Raw genomic sequence first — 20,514 nt, forward strand, 5'->3', positions numbered from 1 at the left:
ACAAAAGTGCATTTTACAGGATGTGAATAAATGCGGAGCAGCAGCAGCAGCATCTGCCCACGGCTTTGCTGAGGTCTTCAGTGACGATGTAGTGGAAGAAGAACACAAAAACATTGGTTTGCAACATGGCAATGTTCACTGAAGAGATGTTATTGGACCTCTAAAAGCTGGAAGTGGTCTAACAACCACCTGCTATGCTAAAGTCTTATAGCCTAACAGGACAACAGGAGATCTAGAAAAAAGTAGATACATCTAGAAAAGTAAAAAATCTATCGAATAAGGCTGCCTTAACGTTGCCACAAACATGGCTAGTGCACTGGTTATTTATTAAGCATCAATGGAGTTTGGCTTTGAATGTGGCAACATTTGTAGTTTTACTATAGTAGGCCTACTGCTAGGGTCTGATAGGTTGTAGGTCCACCTGAGTACACGTAGCCTCAACACATCGGGGATCAGCATCTGGTCCATTCTACGAACACTGGCCCTCAAACCTTCCTGCGCACACCCGCATGACAGTGCGAAGATGAGATGTGTGCTCACATGTTACTTTTATGAGAGGATTGACATGTTAAAAGGTGTTACATGACATTCAAGTGGTACAGGCTGCACAACATAATTTCATCGCTTCAAACTGAGAGAGCAAGACACCTCAATGGACTGAGTGCATGGTGATTTTCTTTCCCCACATAAACAAACAAAATGTTGTAAATTGAACAGAGGGACATTTTCCCCAGCGGATTAATAGTAGGGAAGAAGAAAAAGGCATACAGCAAATAAGCAAATTCGAGCCAATAGCAGTCAATGATGGCGTTCTGTTCACTGACGTGCTGAAGACACCTTCTGCAGCCATGGCAGAATGAGACAACACGAGCCTCTACCAGCGAAACTCAACGTGTCTTCAGGCTTTCACTTAGGATGACGGGGTGGGTTGTTTATATATCAACGTAGAATGGTTGAACATTGAATTGAATCGTCGTACAAACAATAGATACACCACATTGTTGCATTATAATCCTCTCTATGGGTTATGACAAAATAAAAAGGGGATGAAACTGAGAAAAAAATAGTGATTAGAGGTTGTTTTATGACAATAAAATACAAAGAAACAGACAAAAAAAAAAGTATTTGTCATTTAAATTGTTTGTCTCATCACACACACAAATAGTAGCCCCCCAACGCTTTTTAAAGAGTATGGTGCTGAAGGCTCTTCATGGTGTGTGTGTGTGTGTGTGTGTGTGTGTGTGTGTGTGTGTGTGTGTGTGTGTGTGTGTGTGTGTGTGTGTGTGTGTGTGTGTGTGTGTGTGTGTGTGTGTGTGTGTGTGTGTGTGTGTGTGTGTGTGTGTGTCCAACATCCCCTCAGCAACTTGCCGCACAGAATACGAGAAGTGATTGAGTTGTGCTAGATTACAAGTTATAGTCTTGGAAAAGATATAGTGTTAATTTTTATGTTTAATACATCAAATTGACAATTTATTATATTTGACAAAGCACAATTTGATGTTGTAGAATGATATGACGGCTAATATCACAACATTATGGTGAAACTTTTTGCACTGAATCTACCCAATCAGATTCAGAATGTTGAGAATGGGCCGTTTGGATTCGACGTTTCATTCTTTGTTGTTGGGCTCTAACTTTACGTTGCTTCCCACTCTACATCAGCTGCTCCCGGACCCATCAGTGGCAAAATCTGTTGCAATATAAAATTAACTACACTAGTAGATTGATTGATTTCCATTAAATGTGTATGCGTGAGTTTGGTTGCATGCTATCTCTGACAAACAAACATGTTACATTTTGAATTGGCAGACACATGAGAGAAATACTTTGGCTTTTGGAACCAATTAAATAACAATTTGATGAATTTGCATGATGGTTTCTCTGAGACTAAGAATTACAGCAAACAATTTGAAAGTGTCAACAAGAACATAGAACACAAACATTAAAAAAATGAAATAAATACAAATCAATAGTTCCTACCGTAGCCACCGCCCTCCGTCCCTGGTCTGATTATTTTATTGTGCATATATTTAGTCAACATTTAATAGTTTGTACTGAGTCAAACGTTGAAAGTAGAAAAGGCATATTTGATTATTGTATGTCATTGTGATGATAATAATAAATAGAACTGATAATGCTGAATTCCAAGTTTTGCATATACTGTGTTTTACCCGCGGAAGATGTGTACATGAATAAATAAATAAATACATAAATAAAACATTTTTGTGTGAAATATTCGAGTCTCACAGAGCCAGAAGCTCCATATCTTACAGCATATACATTGTTGTCAAACTACAAAGACAAACTGTGTCCCCCACACCAGTTTCAATTTGCAGAGCTGAAAAATACAAAAACAATCTCATGGCTATTTCCCATTCGAGCAGCGTTACATAGAAATGGAATAGAAATGTCGGATATTCTTTAAGTAAAGCACGTCTAGCAGTCTTCGAACCCCATTGCACGCCTCTGACCACTTTATTAAAAAGTGTCGATTTCACCACAGCGCATCCCACTTCAGATTTGTCCCATACCTGTTAAGATACTAAGGATGGCACGATCTGTATTTTGCTAACATGTATGTGACGAACATGTCTATGTATGTAGCTAGCGTTAAGGTCGGTGGAACTGATCTGGTAACAAGGCATTCAGGACAATGGATTCCCTTTCAAATCCTTAACACGGGAAAAAACGAAACCCAAGATCTGTAAAACTTCTCAAAACATGTGTTCACCAAAACAAGCTTTGTAGAACCATGACATCGCAATGCAATACTCGTTTTGTTCCTCTTTGACGCCTTTTGAATGACCTCAAAGTTCCTGTGACCGATCTCTGGCTTCTACGATTTAGAGCCACTTGATGACGCAATATCAAATGATGCGCAATGTTGTTTGTTCGCACGCCCACTTCTGTGACAACATACCCAGCAACAAACCAGTGAGAAGGTACATGCAGGTGGAGAGAGGGGCCCCCCAGGGGTCTACCGGTCACGGCCCACACAGACTTTATGTCGCCAAATGTTCCTCCTATGTCCAGTAGCGTGTTGTTCATCCTTCAACCCCCGTGAGAGAAGAGACAGAGAGAGAGACAGAGACAGAGACAGAGACAGAGACAGAGACAGAGAGAGAGAGAGAGAGAATCAAACAGGCAGAGTGAGCTTGGTTGGGGGGTGCGTGGAGGGGACTGCCCCCTTGGGGGGTGTACTCCACCCCCAAGGGGTCACAGTGCTGCAGTCTGATTGAGGCGCTCTTCCCACTGAAAGGATGCCGTGTTCCCGATGAGACACAGAAACAAAGAGAGCTGTTGGTGTGCGTGTGTGTGTGTGTGTGTGTGTGTGTGTGCGCGTGTGTTTGACGGGTGTTTGGGAGCAGTGGTCAGTCTGTGGTCGTGCTGTCGCTCTGCTCCATACGTAGTGCAGAACAACAGAGAGCTGTGCACCACAGCTCTCTGTCAGTTTGTTTTTTACAGTTTTTACTACTACTGCAGGTCGACGAGGCGGGTCCCTGAGAGTTTGCGTGTGTGTGTGAGCGCGTGTGTGTGTGTGCGTGCGCGTGCACACACTCATCCACTACTCGAGTCCGAACGTGCTGGTCTCCTCGACGGCGATGAGGAGCTTATCGTACAACATGTTGCATGATGGGTAAGGAGGGAGATCCAGCCGGTTGAAACACGTGTGAGCCCTGGAGAGACAACAAACACAGGGGGATCGGACTCACTCATTCCTGCTTCATCAATACCCATCGTAGGGGTAGGGCTAGGGCTCGATATACGTCAACGCCGCCGCCATCTTGCTGCGGGGTAACCCCCCACCTGAATGAATGAACGTCCGTTTGGGTAGAGGTCCTTTCCCAGTCACCCTAAACTGCCTTATTTATAAGCAATCCTGGAGCGGGTTGGTGAGTAAATGAAAAAGGAAAAGTGAAAGGACCTCTGCCCCGTGGAGCGGTCTTCATTCAGGCGGGAGGTTCCCCCCCCCTGCGGCGCCATTGCTGACGCATGCTTGGAAGCCGACTGCGTTATCTAGTCAGTAATATACATATGTATGAATACATATGCAGACAGAAGACATCGTACAGCCTGCAGCACACATCAGCATGGAGAACCGCATCCCGGAATAGAGGGGGGGGGGCGATTCAAAGAGACCCGCCCTGCTGTAGGCCTACCTGCCCCGCTGTAGGCCTACCCGCCCCGCTGTAGGCCTACCCGCCCCGCTGTAGGCCTACCCGCCCCGCTGTAGGCCTACCCGCCCCGCTGTAGGACTACCCGCCCCGCTGTAGGCCTACCCGCCCCGCTGTAGGCCTACCCGCCCCGCTGTAGGCCTACCCGCCCCGCTGTAGGCCTACCTGCCCTGCTCTCTGCCTACCCGCCCCGCTGTAGGCCTACCCGCCCCGCTGTAGGCCTACCCGCCCGCTGTAGGCCTACAGCAGTGAGGTGCTCTAACCTACCGGGGGGGGTGCTCTAACCTACCTGGGGGGGGGGGGGGGGGTGCTCTAACCTACCTGGGCAGGGAGGTGATCTTGCCCCACTTCTCGATGCAGAAGCGCCTCAGGCCGTTGGAGCCGCGCAGCGCGGTGAAGCCCTCGTAGGGCACGCTGGACGTCCCCGTGACGAACTGCAGCAGGCGCAGCCGCTGCTCGTTGTTGAAGCGCTCCACCACGCCCCAGAACCAGCGGATCACCATGTGGCCATCGTGGTACCCTGGAGGAGAGGGGAGCACAGCTCAGCACGGGGGGGGGCAACCACAACACAACACAACACAACAGGGTGGTGCTGACCCATTATGAAGTAATGGCGGTTTTGGAGGGAAAGACGTTTACAAAGACAGGCAGCCGAATGTTCTCTCACTCTTCTACCAGCGTGGTTAATGCTGATTAATGCTGATTATTGCTGATTCATCAGTCTTTTGACTTTTGATTCACACAAAATCGTTATGGCTTTGTGCTCAATTTGAAGTGCATATTTCCTTTTTAAAAAACACACCTTTTCAAGCTATTTTATAACGTGAACTACAATACAGATTTTATTACGTCAATTCTTTAGGATTAAAGAAAAGGAACGAAGGATATGAAGAAAGGAACAGCGGAAAAGTTTCCAGGCAGAGAAGAAGACAAGGGGCCAATAGGGGGGCTAGAAGGGCCGATGGCTGAATGGAGGGCCGGCGATCAGCTGAGCTCACCTCCACGGTACTCCGTGTTGTTCCTCCAGTCGTGGAGGTCGATCTCCGCCGTGCCGGCGATCACCAGCTCCAGCTCTCGGGCGTCGAACACCGACACCAGCCGCGAGTCCACCACCTAGAAGGCATTAAGTAGTGGGGTGTCAGACCCACGGACAGAGAGCCTGATGGACGCCGGGAGGTTCTCGTGGCTCCAGCCGGACTCCTCCGTCCACAGATGGACCTGCTGGGTGGTGGGAGGGCTGGACGGGTTGGTGGTGTTGATTCATGTTGTTGTTGGCTCCCACAATGCACCAGATGATGTTAGAGTATAACAAAGGACCAGAGTCAAATCTTTAGCAAAACCCCTCGAAAATATGCTAATATGATACTTTATATGCTATATCAGTTTAAAACAGGACGAATGTGTTCGAACATGGGTTGTTGTTATTGAAATCAATAGCGGGCAACCTTATTTTGATGGGTAACTTTTGTTTCAAATGAATGAAAATGCATCAGACATAGAAAAAGTCTCACAATCTGACAAACACACACACACACCCGCACGCACACGCACACGCACACACACACACACACACACCTCGTAGAAGCCGCGGACCATGGCCTCGGCCTGCTGCACCACCCCCCGCTCCACCCTCCAGCGGACCATGCGCTCGATGTACTCCTTCTTGTTCTTCTCCGTCACGTTGATGTTGGCTCCGCCCGACTTCAGCTCCCTCTCCGTCACCTGGGGGTCCGGGCCGCAGGCGACCCGTCGGGACACAGCGGAGGGACAGATGAGTGGCCTGAGGGCGCTCTGACACGCCCACCTCCCCGGCAGAGGGGGGGGGCCCAGAGCCGGGGGTCTGAAGGGCCGGTTAAGGTCCCACGGTCACGCAGCGCTGTCACCCCGCGGACGCTCTCGGGAACCTTGACGGTTCTGCGTCGGGTTTTAGTGAGCGGACCAATCACAGCCCTCGCTGCTGCGTCGCCTCGACGGAAGGTTAACATTTTCGTGAGGCGCACGTCCGGCCCTGGCGGTGGACGCAAGGAGGGTCCGCAAGGACGCAAGGGGTCCGTGACCCCCTTACATTGTGTGTACGTGGGACCATAACCAGCCCTTCAGGACCTCAGCATAAACAAAGGAGGACTTTGTGCATCCAGTCTGAATAAACTGGAGTGAGGCACAACCAAAATAGACGGCCGTGTGCCCCGTGGGCGGCTGCCTTGTGTGTTTACAAGCTCTCCAACGCCCACACACTCACCTGCTTCCAGCTGCTTTATGCTCTGAACGAATGGCAGAATCGGGCCACGCCTACAGCTCTATCGCCCTTCTGTTCTGTACGACTACAATGACGGACCTGGCTCCCCTGGTTCATGGAGAGAGACTACAGGCCGACGCCATGAACCCATCGAGTGCCCCCCTTTGAACATGAGCAGCGTGTTCTATCAAAGCATGCATAGATGGCATCAACCACAGACAACACAAATGCTGGCTAACCCCCCAAGAGTTAGCAGCATTAAGCGTCTGTGAACATCCTTCTCAGAGCATCGGTTTATGACCATCTCATTCCTGATTGGATACTTTAGACCGCGAAGGCGTCCAGGGGCCTCTGACAGAGACTGGGCCCTTCTGTCATTCCGAGCTCAGTCTCTGTGTGTCTGCTGTGATTATATGGGAGTATATAGATATTTTATATTTATTTATTTTAGTGGGGGGGGGCTGTGAGACCTTCTCAGCCCGCCGCTGCAGACTGACCTGCCCGAAGACCTCCTCGTTGACCGTGAAGGTGAGCTCCAGGACCTGCGTGATGTCGTTGTCCTTCATCCACTGCAGCGACTGGTGGAACTCCTCGTCCAGGTACTCCAGGTCGCTGAGGTCCGTCGCGCTGGGGGACGCACAACAGGTAGAGAACACACAACACGCACACACACACACACACACACACACACACACACACACACACACACACACACACACACACACACACACACACACACACACACACACACACACACACACACACACACACTAACATTACAGACTGAATGAATGGTCATGGTTCACACAGCTTTGAAATATTAAATTATAGTACGAGTCCATTTTGGACTTAAAGTTGCTGTAGGTGAGATTTAAGAATTATACTTTTAGTGTAGTTAGTTTGAAATGCCATAGCCACCTGTGAGCTATAAGTGATTAAACGGTCACTGCACCTAACCCTGTATCAGATCCAATCTGTCAATCACAGGTGCATGAATGTAAGACGTATCAATGTTTCAACATTTCACTCTTTTCAGATCTCTCTCTTTACATCTCTTCCCTACAGCAGCTCTGACCAACGGTTGTGAGTCATGTGTCAGAGCGTACGTACAGTCGGAGCAGCGCTTTGTAGAAGGGTCTGGTGAAGAAGGCGTCCAGGAGGTACTGGTGAATCAGAGCCAGGCCCAAGACCCGACCGCTGAAACGAAACCTGGGGAGAAACAAGCAAATATTTAATGAGGGCTGGATATGCTTTCAGGTTGGCAGAAAAAACAACATACACACGATTGACAACATTGTTATAACAAATGGGCAGAACAGAAAGTGTACTGGACTCTCTAACTACTGATATTGTTTTATACATATTTGATGTACCCGGAATTTCCTGGATGATAAAGGTTAATCTTATCCTATCCCATCTTATATATATATATATATATATATATATATATAAATATCTATATATATATATATATATATATATATATATATTTATACACATACATATTTATACACATACATATATATATATATATATATATATATATATATATATATATATATATATATATATATATATATATATATATATATATATATATATATATATATATATATATATATATATATATATATATATATATATATATATATGTATGTATATATATATATAGATACACACAAACAATAAAAGAACAGGGTTAGGGTTTCAATATATATATTAACTTTCAATGGATTTAGATATTTTTCATATATATATATATATATATATATATATATATATATATAACATGTTTACATGTTTAAATGTGGTTGATAGGGTTTACATGTTTAAATGTGGTCGATAGTGTTTGAGTGTAGTCGCTAGTGTTTACATGTGGTCGATAGTGTTTAAATGTGGTCGATAGTGTTTAAATATGGTCGCTAGTGTTTACATGTGGTCGATAGTGTTTAAATATGGTCGATAGTGTGTAGGTGTGGGCGAGAGTGTTTAAATGTGGTCGATGGTGTTTGGATGTGGTCGATAGTGTTTAAATGTGGTCGATAGGGTTTACATGTTTAAATGTGGTCGATAGTGTTTATATATGGTCGATAGTGTTTACATGTGGTCCATAGTGTTTAAATGTGGGCGATAGTGTTTAAATGGGCGATAGTGTTTACATGTGGTCCATAGTGTTTAAATGTGGGCGATAGTGTTTAAATGGGCGATAGTGTTTACATGTGGTCCATAGTGTTTAAATGTGGGCGATAGTGTTTAAATGGGCGATAGTGTTTACATGTGGTCCATAGTGTTTAAATGTGGGCGATAGTGTTTAAATGTGGGCGATAGTGTTTAAATGTGGGCGATAGTGTTTAAATGGGCGATAGTGTTTAAATGTGGTCCATAGTGTTTAAATGTGGGCGATAGTGTTTAAATGGGCGATAGTGTTTAAATGTGGTCCATAGTGTTTAAATGTGGTCGATAGGGTTTACATGTGGTCCATAGTGTTTAAATGTGGTCGATAGTGTTTACATGTGGTCGATATTGTTTAAATGTGATCGACAGTGTTTAAATATGGTCGATAGTGTTTAAATATGTTCTTTTCCCTCACTCTCCACCTCATCCCTAACTCTCCACCTCAAGCTGGTGTGTAGTGAGCGTTCTGGCACCGATTGGCTGCCGTGCATCACCCAAGTGGGTGCTACATATTGGTGGTGGTTAGTGAGGTCCCCCCTTCACTTTAGGCGTCTTTGAGTGTTATTAATTATTATTATTCTTCATGTTTAACCTCTGTTTTCCTTTTATTCCTAGTCTGTTTTACATAGTTTTGAATGATGACTATATGCTCTGTAAGGTGACCTTGGGTGTCTTGAAAGGCGCCTCTAAATTAAATGTATTATTATTATTATATATATATATATATATATATGCGTGCGTGCGTGCGTGTGCGTGCGTGTGCGTACCCGTGCGTGCGTGTGCGTGCGTGTGCGTGCGTGCGCGTGCGTGCGCGTGCGTGCGCGTGCGTGCGCGTGTGTGTGCGGTCTCCTCACCATTCCAGCTGGTTCTCCACGAAGGCTGACATGGGGCTGATCTGCACGGTGTAGGTGTCGTTGGCCGAGTACTCAAACAGACCATAATACGGGTTGAACAGCTCCTGGGACAGCAGGAAGAAGAACTCCCTGGAGGGCCCGCTGTAGTCCAGCCTGATTGGTGGAGAGGACCACATGTTTAGAGGCGGAGTCAGCGAGGGCGGGTGACCTCACTCCTGTTGGCGTTTGGAGCGAGATCCCAAACGAACAGAGCCCGCTCGCCCCGCCCTTCCGTGTTTCGTGCATCGCGTAAAAACCGTCATGAACGCAGCGCAAAACCCCACAACACCCGCCCCTGGTCGGTGATTGGTTGGAACACTATTTATTTGGTTTAGAGTGGCTGGTAGTACCATTTGTGTATGTGTGCGATCTCGGAGCGTAGGCTGCCTACGGAGGCGTGTTTTTGACGGCCTGCTTATGGGGCGGGCAGCTAGCGGGTCGTGAGGAACGATCAGATGAATGTGGTCGTTTATGTTTCGGCCTAGCATCGCTGATGCAACCTTTAAGGTCCAGGATTCAGATTCAGTGCACTATATTAATCCCGGGGGGAAATTGTTACCGTACGAATTGCTCTGCCCAAGATAGAGGAATAAGGATACAAAAATAGAGAATTGTTATAAAATAAGTAATGAAAAATAAACTTACACAGAAAAGAAAGGCAGCAAAATATGATAATATGCTTAAAAATATATGTAACCTTACTATGAAGCGCCTCTATTGAACTGCGATACTGTAAAGACAGGGTGTGAGGACAGAGAGAGAGATGGCGGATCCATGTGTTGGGAGAACCACTCACCCTTCCTCTCCGATGAAGGTGATGTAGAGCTTGTTCCTCTGGAGCTCCTTGCGGGAGTAGGCCATGACCTGGTTGAACGTCCCCTCCAGCAGATTGTCCCGGCGAACCATCAGCCTGAGAAACAACAACAACAACAACAACAGTAGCATGAGTTGGACAGGAAGACCACAATATCTGACCCCTAACGACTGAAGTGGATACAAATATACAAAGAGGTTTGGGTGTGTGCCCGGTACCAGATGGTCTAGCGTGATATTGAGGGCTACCATGTCAGTCAAGCAGGCAAGTTTGCAGCGTGCCTGACGTACATGGTAGGCCTCAAAAGTGTGTGTGTGTGTGTGTGTTTATATGTGCGCAGGATCATCCCTGCCATACCAAAGCACTAACAGTCCCTGCAGTGCCCACTCTGGCCACTGGAGGCCGCCAGAGTGCGCCCACAGGGTGAGCTCTTACTTGATCTTCCCCGGGCCCTGGCCGTAGCCCTTAGCCTCCAGCTTCCTGTAGAAGTTCCTCAGCTTGGCCTCAAAGTCCCGTCGGTAAGGGGCAGGCGCCCGGGCCCTCTGGGTGCCTGTGCACGCACACACACACACACACACACACACACACACACACACACACACACACACACACACACACACACACACACACACACACACACACACACACACACACACACACACACACACACACACACACACACACACACACACACACACGTATATTAATCCACCGTATGCCTTCATAAAGCATAAGCCGCTTGCTACCCGGTCTGCAGGTTGTGATCCCTCAGATCATCAGCGATGGACACGCCCTGACTGTCATGACGCTGAAGCAGCTCAGCTGGCCAATCAGAGGCCGGCACCGGCGCTATCAGGCCTCAGCTGGGCCAATCACAGGCCGGCCCGGAGCTATCAGGCCTCAGCTGGGCCAATCAGAGGCCGGCCCGGAGCTATCAGGCCTCAGCTGGGCCAATCACAGGCCGGCCCGGAGCTATCAGGCCTCAGCTGGGCCAATCAGAGGCCGGCCCGGAGCTATCAGGCCTCAGCTGGGCCAATCAGAGGCCGGCCAATCAGAGGCCGGCCCGGAGCTATCAGGCCTCAGCTGGGCCAATCAGAGGCCGGCCAATCAGAGGCCGGCCCGGAGCTATCAGGCCTCAGCTGGGCCAATCAGAGGCCGGCCCGGAGCTATCAGGCCTCAGCTTCAGCATTCAGCCGAGCAGGTTTTATTTTGTTTCATATTTGTATTAACAATATGTCATAATGGACATTTTTTTTAACGACATTTGACATATTCGTATATAAAATATTACTCATATTTGACACAATATTTTGACCCCAAAAAAGGGTAATGTTGTCCATCAGATAATGAGCAAAGACCTTAACCCTAACCCTAACCCCAACCCACCCATCCCAGCTCGTCCCTTTAAGACCTTTTTTAAGCCTTTCTACGAGCGTTGATTGTCATAGGGTCAGTCTGTGACGCGTGTCACAGGGAGTCACACCCACCTTTAGAGGGAGTCACACCCACCTTTAGAGGGAGTCACACCCACCTTTAGAGGGAGTCACACCCACCTTTAGAGGGAGTCACATCCACCTTTAGAGGGAGTCACACCCACCTTTACCGGGAGTCACACCCACCTTTAGAGGGAGTCACACCCACCTTTAGAGGGAGTCACACCCACCTTGAGAGGGAGTCACACCCACCTTTAGAGGGAGTCACACCCACCTTGAGAGGGAGTCACACCCACCTTTAGAGGCAGTCACATCCACCTTTAGAGGGAGTCACACCCACCTTTAGAGGGAGTCACACCCACCTTTAGAGGGAGTCACACCCACCTTTAGAGGGAGTCACACCCACCTTTAGAGGGAGTCACACCCACCTTTAGAGGGAGACTTGCGGGGCGACGCCCCAGGAGAGCAGTGAGGGGAGAAGGAGAAGCCATGTTGGAAGGACGACGGGACGAAAGACATGATGTCCTCCTCAAACAGACTGGAGAGAGAGAGAGAGAGAGGGGGGGGGGGGGGGGGGAGAAGAGAGAGAGAAAGAGAGAGGGGGGGAGAGAGAGAGACAGAGACAGAGACAGAGACAGAGAGAGAGAGAGAGAGAGAGAGAGAGAGAGAGAGATGGATAACAAGCCCTGTGCAAACCATGAAGGGTGTACAGCACCTTGTGCTTGAATAAAATAAGTTATTAAGGGTAATCTTGTTTGTTTGAGGGCTGATCCACTGAAGTCCATTAAAATACTGCAATGACACACTGAAGTCAAACAATTATGGAAAACCCTTGATTATGCCGATAGGTGTAGCGGGCTTCAATGTGTAGTTATTAAACTGGCTTTTTAATTTCCAACTGGTAAAATTGAAGAGAAGTAAATCATAAAAGCACAGGTGGCACTATTATACCTTTGCCTTTATTATACCTTTAGGTATAATACGCAATCTTAGCATTTCAATGTTAAAGAGTAAGAAGAAAGGAAGAAAGGTAGCAGGGTCAACACTGAAGCACCCTGCAGTGTGTGCCGGGGACATGGAGGGGATTGTGTGACGAGAGAGAGAGCCGGGACAGAATATATCGGCTTTCAGTACCTCAGCAGAATGACCAGGTCGGCATCACAGGACAGGCGCTCAAGACGCGGAGTTCCTTCTGTCCTGATGTAGTGGATCTTCTCCCTGCACACACACACACACACACACACACACACACACACACACACACACACACACACACACACACACACACACACACACACACACACACACACACACACACACACACACACACACACACACACACACACAGTTGTCATTGTGTTTCCAGGTTCCAGGATTACATCTGATGAAATCCTCAAATCATGATGTTGTGGATTGACCTTTGATTGACACTGCTTATCATACTAATAATTCATGGAGTTTAAAGAGGGGTCAGGGGTTACCTGAGGGAGGGGTTCCGGGTCAGAGCCGGCTGGCGGTCTGTCAGGATGTCCAGGACGCCGGGCTGACGCAGGAACGCCACGATCTTGTCGTTGTAGGCTAGCAGGGGAAAGAAAGCACGACGTTAGGGGTGGAGATAAACAGACCGGGCCTATTGATCTCATTAACCCTCCCAGAATAATGGGTTTGTGTTTAGCAGCCCGTTCATTGATCCTCTCTCACTAAACGGAGTAAACGTTGTGTAAACAACACAATTATGTACAAAGCACCGCTCCAGGGAACAAGCGCTCCAAGCCTCGAGGAACGCTCAGTGAGCAGAACGCTCAGTGAGGAACGTTCAGTGAGGAACGTTCAGTGAGCAGAACGCTCAGTGAGGAACGTTCAGTGAGCAGAACGCTCAGTGAGGAACGTTCAGTGAGCAGAACGCTCAGTGAGGAACGTTCAGTGAGGAACGTTCAGTGAGCAGAACGCTCAGTGAGGAACGTTCAGTGAGCAGAACGCTCAGTGAGGAACGTTCAGTGAGCAGAACGCTCAGTGAGGAACGTTCAGTGAGGGACGTTCAGTGAGCCGTACCTCGGGGAACGTTCAGCGAGCCGTACCTCGGGGAACGTTCAGCGAGCCGTTCCTCGGGGAACGTTCAGCGAGCCGTACCTCGGGGAACGTTCAGTGAGGAACGTTCAGCGAGGAACGTTCAGTGAGCCGTACCTCGGGGAACGTTCAGTGAGGAACGTTCAGCCGTACCTTGAGGAACGTTCAGCGAGCCGTACCTCGGGGAACGTTCAGCGAGCCGTACCTCGGGGAACGTTCAGCGAGCCGTACCTCGGGGAACGTTCAGCGAGCCGTACCTCGGGGAACGTTCAGCGAGCCGTACCTTGGGGAACGTTGTCCTGCTGTTGCTGCGTCCTCATGGCCACCAGGCCCTTCCCCGACCGGGACATCATCCCTCTGCTCCGGGACACGTCGGAGGCCTGGCGCAGGAACCACACACGCCATTAACACACACACACACACACACACACACACACACACACACACACACACACACACACACACACACACACACACACACACACACACACACACACACACACACACACACACACACACACACACGCACGCCATTAACACACACACACACACACTCACGCCATTAACACACACACACACACACACACACACACACATACGCCATTAACACACACACACACACACACACACACACACACACACACACACACCTAGAGAGCTGTACGTGTTTCACAATGTTGCTTTTTATCATAATGTTATACTTTAACTAACTAAAATATTAGTATACTCTAACCCACTGGATTTTTACACAAAATGTTTACATGAATGACAAATTCAATAACTCACTTCATATCAACGTTGATTGGATGGATCAACCCTAGCAGTTCATCTGATGACGAAACGACCCCTACCAAAGCCAAAGCATCTCAAAAGCTCTGAAGTGTTTTTGTTGTTGGACAGTTATTTTAATTTGTGGTTTTCGTCGTAGGTAAATATGACTTAAGTGTAACTATCACCCGTGTTTCATAATTGTATTTTATTGTTAATTTTGCTTTTTTTAATTTACTTAAAAATAAAACTATCCCAGTCCACTCCCCAGAGTCCCTCCCAGAGGCCGGTGGGAGGGACTCTGGCGTTGCCGCGGCGTCGTCATGGTGACCGGGGCAGCCCAGCGGCAGTACCTCTCCAGCGCTGTAGCTGCGCAGCCTCTGCAGGTGGCGCCGGTGGGTCAGGTGGTTGGGCAGACGGCCGTTCTGCAGGGGGATGCGGGGGTCGATGAAGGTGGTCCCGCGGCTGTTGTGGTCCACGAAGAAGTTCTGGGGGACGACGACGACGACGTTATGTACGGACGGTTCATGTGTTTCATTAACCCCGCCCTTATGTGGTAACGCGAGCGATGGGAACTCAGCGGGTCGCGTTTCAGCCACGTGTTGACAGACACACAAAACACACACATAAGCGCGCACAAATAAGAAAGAAACCAACTGGGGGGTACCACACATACAACGGTGACCCTGACCCCAGCCCAAGGGGGGGGCCCGGGGCCGGGGGGCTCACCTTTCCCTGGGGGTCCGTCTTCATCTCCCAGCCCCCAGGCAGGTCCAGCTGCTGGCTGGAGAAGCGGTTGATGAAGGTGACCAAGTCGCGGTTGTGCTGGTAGCGCTCAAAGTTGCGGGCGTCGCGGCGGACCTTCAGGATCATGTGCTTGAGGCACGTGCTGTTGGTGAAGAGGCGGTAGGCGCCCTGGGGGGGAGAGGGGGGAGGGGCCTGGGTGAGGCGGGTCCTGGGCTCCCTCTGAGAGAGGCCACTGGGTATGCACACATTGATAGGTTCTTTTGTACAACAATTGTGTGCTTCTTGCATTTAGAATTTGCATCTGTCCCAGACGCACTATCTCATGAAGGAATTGTCACGACGGGGGTATTTTGTGTGTTTGTGTATGTATGTGTGTGGGTGTGTGTATCTATGTATGTGAGTGTGGTGTATATTTGTGTGAATCTATGATTGTGTGTGTGTATATGTGTATCTATGGATGTGTATATGTATGTACAGTGTGTGTGTGTGTGTGTGTGTGTGTGTGTGTGTGTCTCACGTAGTTGGCGTGCAGCACGGTGAAGAACTCGGGGTGTGTGATGAACTTGACGGCGGGACTCTGGAGCAGAGCGGAGAGCTTCTGACTGCTGGCCGGGGGGGGGGAGGGGGAGGAGTCCACAGGGGCCTCTGCACACACACACACACACACACACACACACACACACACACACACACACACACACACACACACACACACACACACACACACACACACACACACACACACACACACACACACACACACACACACACACACACACACACACCCAAAGGCTCAGGATTAGGCTATGTTTAAATGACATCCCGTACACCCCAGAAGATACGATACAATTTCATGTTGATGTTGAGTTCATATAAAGTCATAATTTGCATGGCTGTTCGATACATTTGAATGCATTCGTCGAATAGTGTGGTACGATCGTATCGGCGTCGGACAATTGTTTTCATTGACATTTTATTTTTATTTTTTTATTGTTTATATATTTTTTTTAATTGAGGCTTGTAACATTTTTTAACATCATTGTGTAATTTATATGATTTAAATTTAGGGAGCAAAACCAGCATCGGCTCCAAATATCGGCTCAAGAAAATCGGTATCGGTCATCGGCTGATGGAAGATGAATCGGTGTCGCCCCCGGCCTACCGTTGTCGTCGGCCGGGGGGGCGGCGTCCGTCTCAGAGCTGTTGCTGAACACGGTCCCCTCGCTCCTCCAGGCCCCGCCCCCGTTCTCCTCCCCCCCCTCCTCCTCCCCCCCCCTCCTCCTCCTCCCCGCCCCCTTCTGTCGCCATGGTGCGCTGGATGCTCTGGTACCTGAGGGGATGGACGCACACACACACACGCACACACACAGACACAGACACAGACACAGACACAGACACAGACGCACACGCACACGCACGCACAGACACACACACACACACACACACACACACACACACACACACACACACACACAGACACACATACACACACACACACACACGCACAGACACACATACACACACACACACACACACACAGACACAGACACACACACACACACAGACACACATACAGACACACGCACACACACACACACACACACGCACAGACACACACACACACACACACACACACACACAGACACAGACACACATACAGACACACGCACACACACACACACGCACACACACACACAAAAACACACACAAAAACACACACACACACACACACACACACACACATTTTGTCCTTGTTTCAACATTGAAATACATTTTGCAATACTGTCCCTCCCACGGGGCCGAGCACCTGCACCATGTAAAACAATCCTGAGGAGAAGATATATAAATATATACACACACACCCCTATTATATAGCACAACTCTGTGCTGGCCGCACTGACCTCTATACGCCAGCACACACTTTACTAGGCTAGCATGCCGTTAGCCAATGTGCTAACATTCCACTTCTAACTACTAGCAAACGCGCTGTTGTTCAGCATGTTAGCATGCTGTAGCATGACGTCTGTACTCTCGCCCTTTGCGTTATGAATATGCATTCCTTTGTCGAAATTCTGCTGAATTGGCACCCGACATTAAAATAAGAAGAAAAATAAGAAGTTCAGCTTATAAAGTCGAAATCACACAACATTTCTCAGAATTCAACTAGATATAATCTACCTTAAAGGTGACATATTATACCCACAGGTGTGAGTGTGATTAGCTGTTATGAGCCATTTAGAAAAACGGCCTCTTCTGACATCACAGGTGGGCGTGTCCACCTGTGATGTGTGAGGGATAGATGAGCAGCGTGTGCTTCAGTCCACTGGGTAGGCTGGTAGACTGATCTATCCAGCACACATCTAGGTGGACACGCCCCCTTGTGATGTCAGAAGAGGCAGATTTTCAAAACGGCTTGTAGCGGCTGACCATAGATATGTCCCCTTTAAACCATTAAACCGCCCCCCCCAGAGACCCAGAGCTAGCTCGCCCCTGGTGCCAGTAGAGCCACCGGCGGCGGCGGCGGCGGGGGTACCTCCGGTTGAGCTGCTCCATCTGGTGGGCGGAGCCTGAGCGGCGCATGCCGTTGGGGGTGGCGGCGGTGGTGGGCCTCTGCCAGGTGGTGGTCCGGTTGATGTGGTCCACGTAGAACACACGACCGTGGCTGTCCACGCGCGCCTCCCAGTCTGCCACCGCACACAGACAGACAGACAGACAGACAGACAGACAGACAGACAGACAGACAGACAGGCAGACAGGCAGACAGGCAGACAGGCAGACAGGCAGACAGACAGACAGACAGACAGACAGATACACACAGACAGACAGACAGACAGACAGACAGACAGACAGACAGGCAGGCAGGCAGGCAGGCAGGCAGGCAGGCAGGCAGGCAGACAGACAGACAGACAGACAGACAGACAGACAGACAGACAGACAGGCAGGCAGGCAGACAGACAGACAGACAGACAGACAGACAGACAGACAGACAGACAGACAGACAGACAGACAGACAGACAGACAGACACACAGACAGAGGGTGAGTGTTTTAACGTAGGCCTTGTGGAATAACCCACCAAAGGTTTGATAAAACATACTTTACTTCATATTGTGAGAATGTTGGTTCACTCACTAGTGTACGCTCACATCATAATCAATATTTGCGTTAGATAAAATAATAATAAATACTATCATTAATTATTGAATTATTTTTCTTCATAAAAAAAACCCCATTTGAATCAAGAACAGGGATCTGGATACCTATCTAACAAACGAATATCAGTATATTGGAATGCTTAGGATCAGCAACCATACACGTATTAATTATCCAAACGTATTTATACGGTGGTCTGACGTCTGTGTGGGTTTGCAGAGCTGCCCGGTGGAGTCGAGTCTTACTGGGAGGCAGCGGTTCGTCGATGGTCGGGTAGTGGTCAGACTTCAGGGCAGGCATGGGGCAGGCTGGGCTCGACGGCCTGAAGCAGCCGTCTGTCGATCAGAACACAGACAACGAGGTTATTCAGGCCACCGAATGACGCCTGCAGCTAAAGTGCCCTCGTTCCTTTATGAGTCGGATCCCTGAAGCAGTCGTCTGTCGATCAGAACACAGACAACGAGGTTATTCAGGCCACCGAATGACGCCTGCAGCTAAAGTGCCCTCGTTCCTTTATGAGTCGGATCCCTGAAGCAGTCGGGGTGCGCGTCTAAAGGGGATCACCTTCTACTCTGCAAGAAATGCACTACAATTCTCTAGAAAGAACTCCAATCACAAAACCTCTCCTTTATGTCGACGTGCACAGTGCAGGCCTTAGACGGACTCTTTATCAGCCATTACTTTAGCCGTCTTAAGGATGAGGAAAACATGGAGAGAGAAATGATCATTTCTCCCTCCATGTTTCCCCCATCCTTATAGAGGACCTATTATACTACTTTTCTGGTCTTAATTTCTTATTAATGACTCTTATAGCGCAACCTGACACGAATCACAGCACAAAAAACGATGTAGGTTTTCAGGAAACTCTTCCTCTCATCTGGGCGCTTTCAGCCTCCTCTGTCAACGCTCGGTTTCGTCCTTCTCCGCCCCCTCGCCCCCCTCCTGCCAACCCAACTCCGTTGTGATTGGTTACCTTCCTTGAGGCGCGCGCGCGGGCAGATTTGACCAGGCATATGGGGGCGCGGCAGGAGTGCCTCTACGTAGATGATTTCCCGGAAATTGAAAATTGAAAGTGAAATTGAAAGTGAATCGCAAACGTTGTCCCGAGTGTTTAGCGCTCTGCACAGCCATCCCAGACTGTCAGCAGGGAATACGTTGAAATGCATGTACGTCATTATTAGACACTTTAGTATGGTTAAACATGACTATCAATCATTATAACAACATTTATAGGTCATAAAAGTCGAAAAAGCATAATAGGTCCCCTTTAAGAGGGCCTGGGTGGGGGGGGGGGATAAACTGCGGTCCTGTGAAGCCTTCTGAGAGGGTAACCGTCCTCAACGGCTCCACAAATCAACCGCACCCGAGCTGAGGTGGAGCTCACCTTCTGACCCGCAGCACTGCGAGGAGGAACCTTCCCCGGGGCCCTTCCCCTTGGCCCCTCCGGCCTCGTCCTCGTCCTCGTCCTCCTGGGATGAGAAGGCCGTGCCCCCTGCCCTGCACAGCGTCCACGCCCAGGGGAGAGACGGATCACTGCAGGCACTCAACAGGCCGCGCCCGCGGAGCGAGGCCCCGGAGGGCGACGCACGGCGGGACACCCGATGGCTTCATGTTGACCCAAAGTGGTGTTCAACTCACTCCAATAAGCATTGTTAAGAATATGCACTGAATATCACAAAGTCTGTGCATGAATGCGTGCGTGTGTGGGTGTGTGCGCTTGCATGTCCGTGCATGTGCGTGCGTACGTGTGAGTGAGTGCGTTCAAGTGTGTGTGCGCGTGCATGTGTGTGTGCGTCTGTGTGCCCGGCGTGTGTGTGCATGTGTGTGCGTGCGTGTGCACGTCTGTGTGTGTGTGTTTGCGTGCGTGCGTGCGTGCGTGCGTGCGTGCGTGCGTGTGTGTGTGTGTGCATGTGTGCGTGTGTGTGTGTGCGTGCGTGCGTGCATGCGTGCGTGCGTGCGTGCATGTGTGTGTGTGTGTGTGTGTGTGTGTGTGTGTGCGTGCGTGTGTGTGTGTGTGTGTGTGCATGTGCGTGCACGTGTGTGCGTGTGCGTGTG

General features: G+C 49.1%; 1 protein-coding gene across 1 annotated transcript in view; it reads right to left on the bottom strand.

Annotated features, from left to right (window-relative positions):
• Window positions 1-3,363: 3,363 nt before the first annotated feature.
• Window positions 3,364-20,514, bottom strand: part of LOC132462539 (E3 ubiquitin-protein ligase HECW1-like) — a 28,665-nt gene continuing 11,514 nt past the window's right edge. Inside the window, exons 13-32 of the mRNA XM_060058093.1 lie at window positions 19,844-19,992; window positions 18,705-18,794; window positions 17,842-17,992; window positions 16,554-16,638; window positions 15,826-15,948; window positions 15,291-15,476; window positions 14,915-15,049; window positions 14,077-14,173; window positions 13,208-13,304; window positions 12,861-12,944; window positions 12,155-12,264; window positions 10,729-10,843; window positions 10,276-10,389; window positions 9,441-9,593; window positions 7,522-7,620; window positions 6,909-7,038; window positions 5,751-5,897; window positions 5,174-5,288; window positions 4,497-4,695; window positions 3,364-3,677 (exon numbers count right to left, since the gene is read on the bottom strand). Of these exons, the coding sequence (XP_059914076.1) occupies window positions 3,566-3,677; window positions 4,497-4,695; window positions 5,174-5,288; window positions 5,751-5,897; window positions 6,909-7,038; window positions 7,522-7,620; window positions 9,441-9,593; window positions 10,276-10,389; window positions 10,729-10,843; window positions 12,155-12,264; window positions 12,861-12,944; window positions 13,208-13,304; window positions 14,077-14,173; window positions 14,915-15,049; window positions 15,291-15,476; window positions 15,826-15,948; window positions 16,554-16,638; window positions 17,842-17,992; window positions 18,705-18,794; window positions 19,844-19,992 (2,491 nt within the window). The 3' untranslated portion in view covers window positions 3,364-3,565. The remainder of the gene's footprint in view (window positions 3,678-4,496; window positions 4,696-5,173; window positions 5,289-5,750; window positions 5,898-6,908; window positions 7,039-7,521; window positions 7,621-9,440; window positions 9,594-10,275; window positions 10,390-10,728; window positions 10,844-12,154; window positions 12,265-12,860; window positions 12,945-13,207; window positions 13,305-14,076; window positions 14,174-14,914; window positions 15,050-15,290; window positions 15,477-15,825; window positions 15,949-16,553; window positions 16,639-17,841; window positions 17,993-18,704; window positions 18,795-19,843; window positions 19,993-20,514) is intronic.

This window comes from Gadus macrocephalus, chromosome 8, assembly GCF_031168955.1.
Source record: "Gadus macrocephalus chromosome 8, ASM3116895v1".
NCBI classification, from domain to species: Eukaryota; Metazoa; Chordata; class Actinopteri; order Gadiformes; family Gadidae; genus Gadus; species Gadus macrocephalus.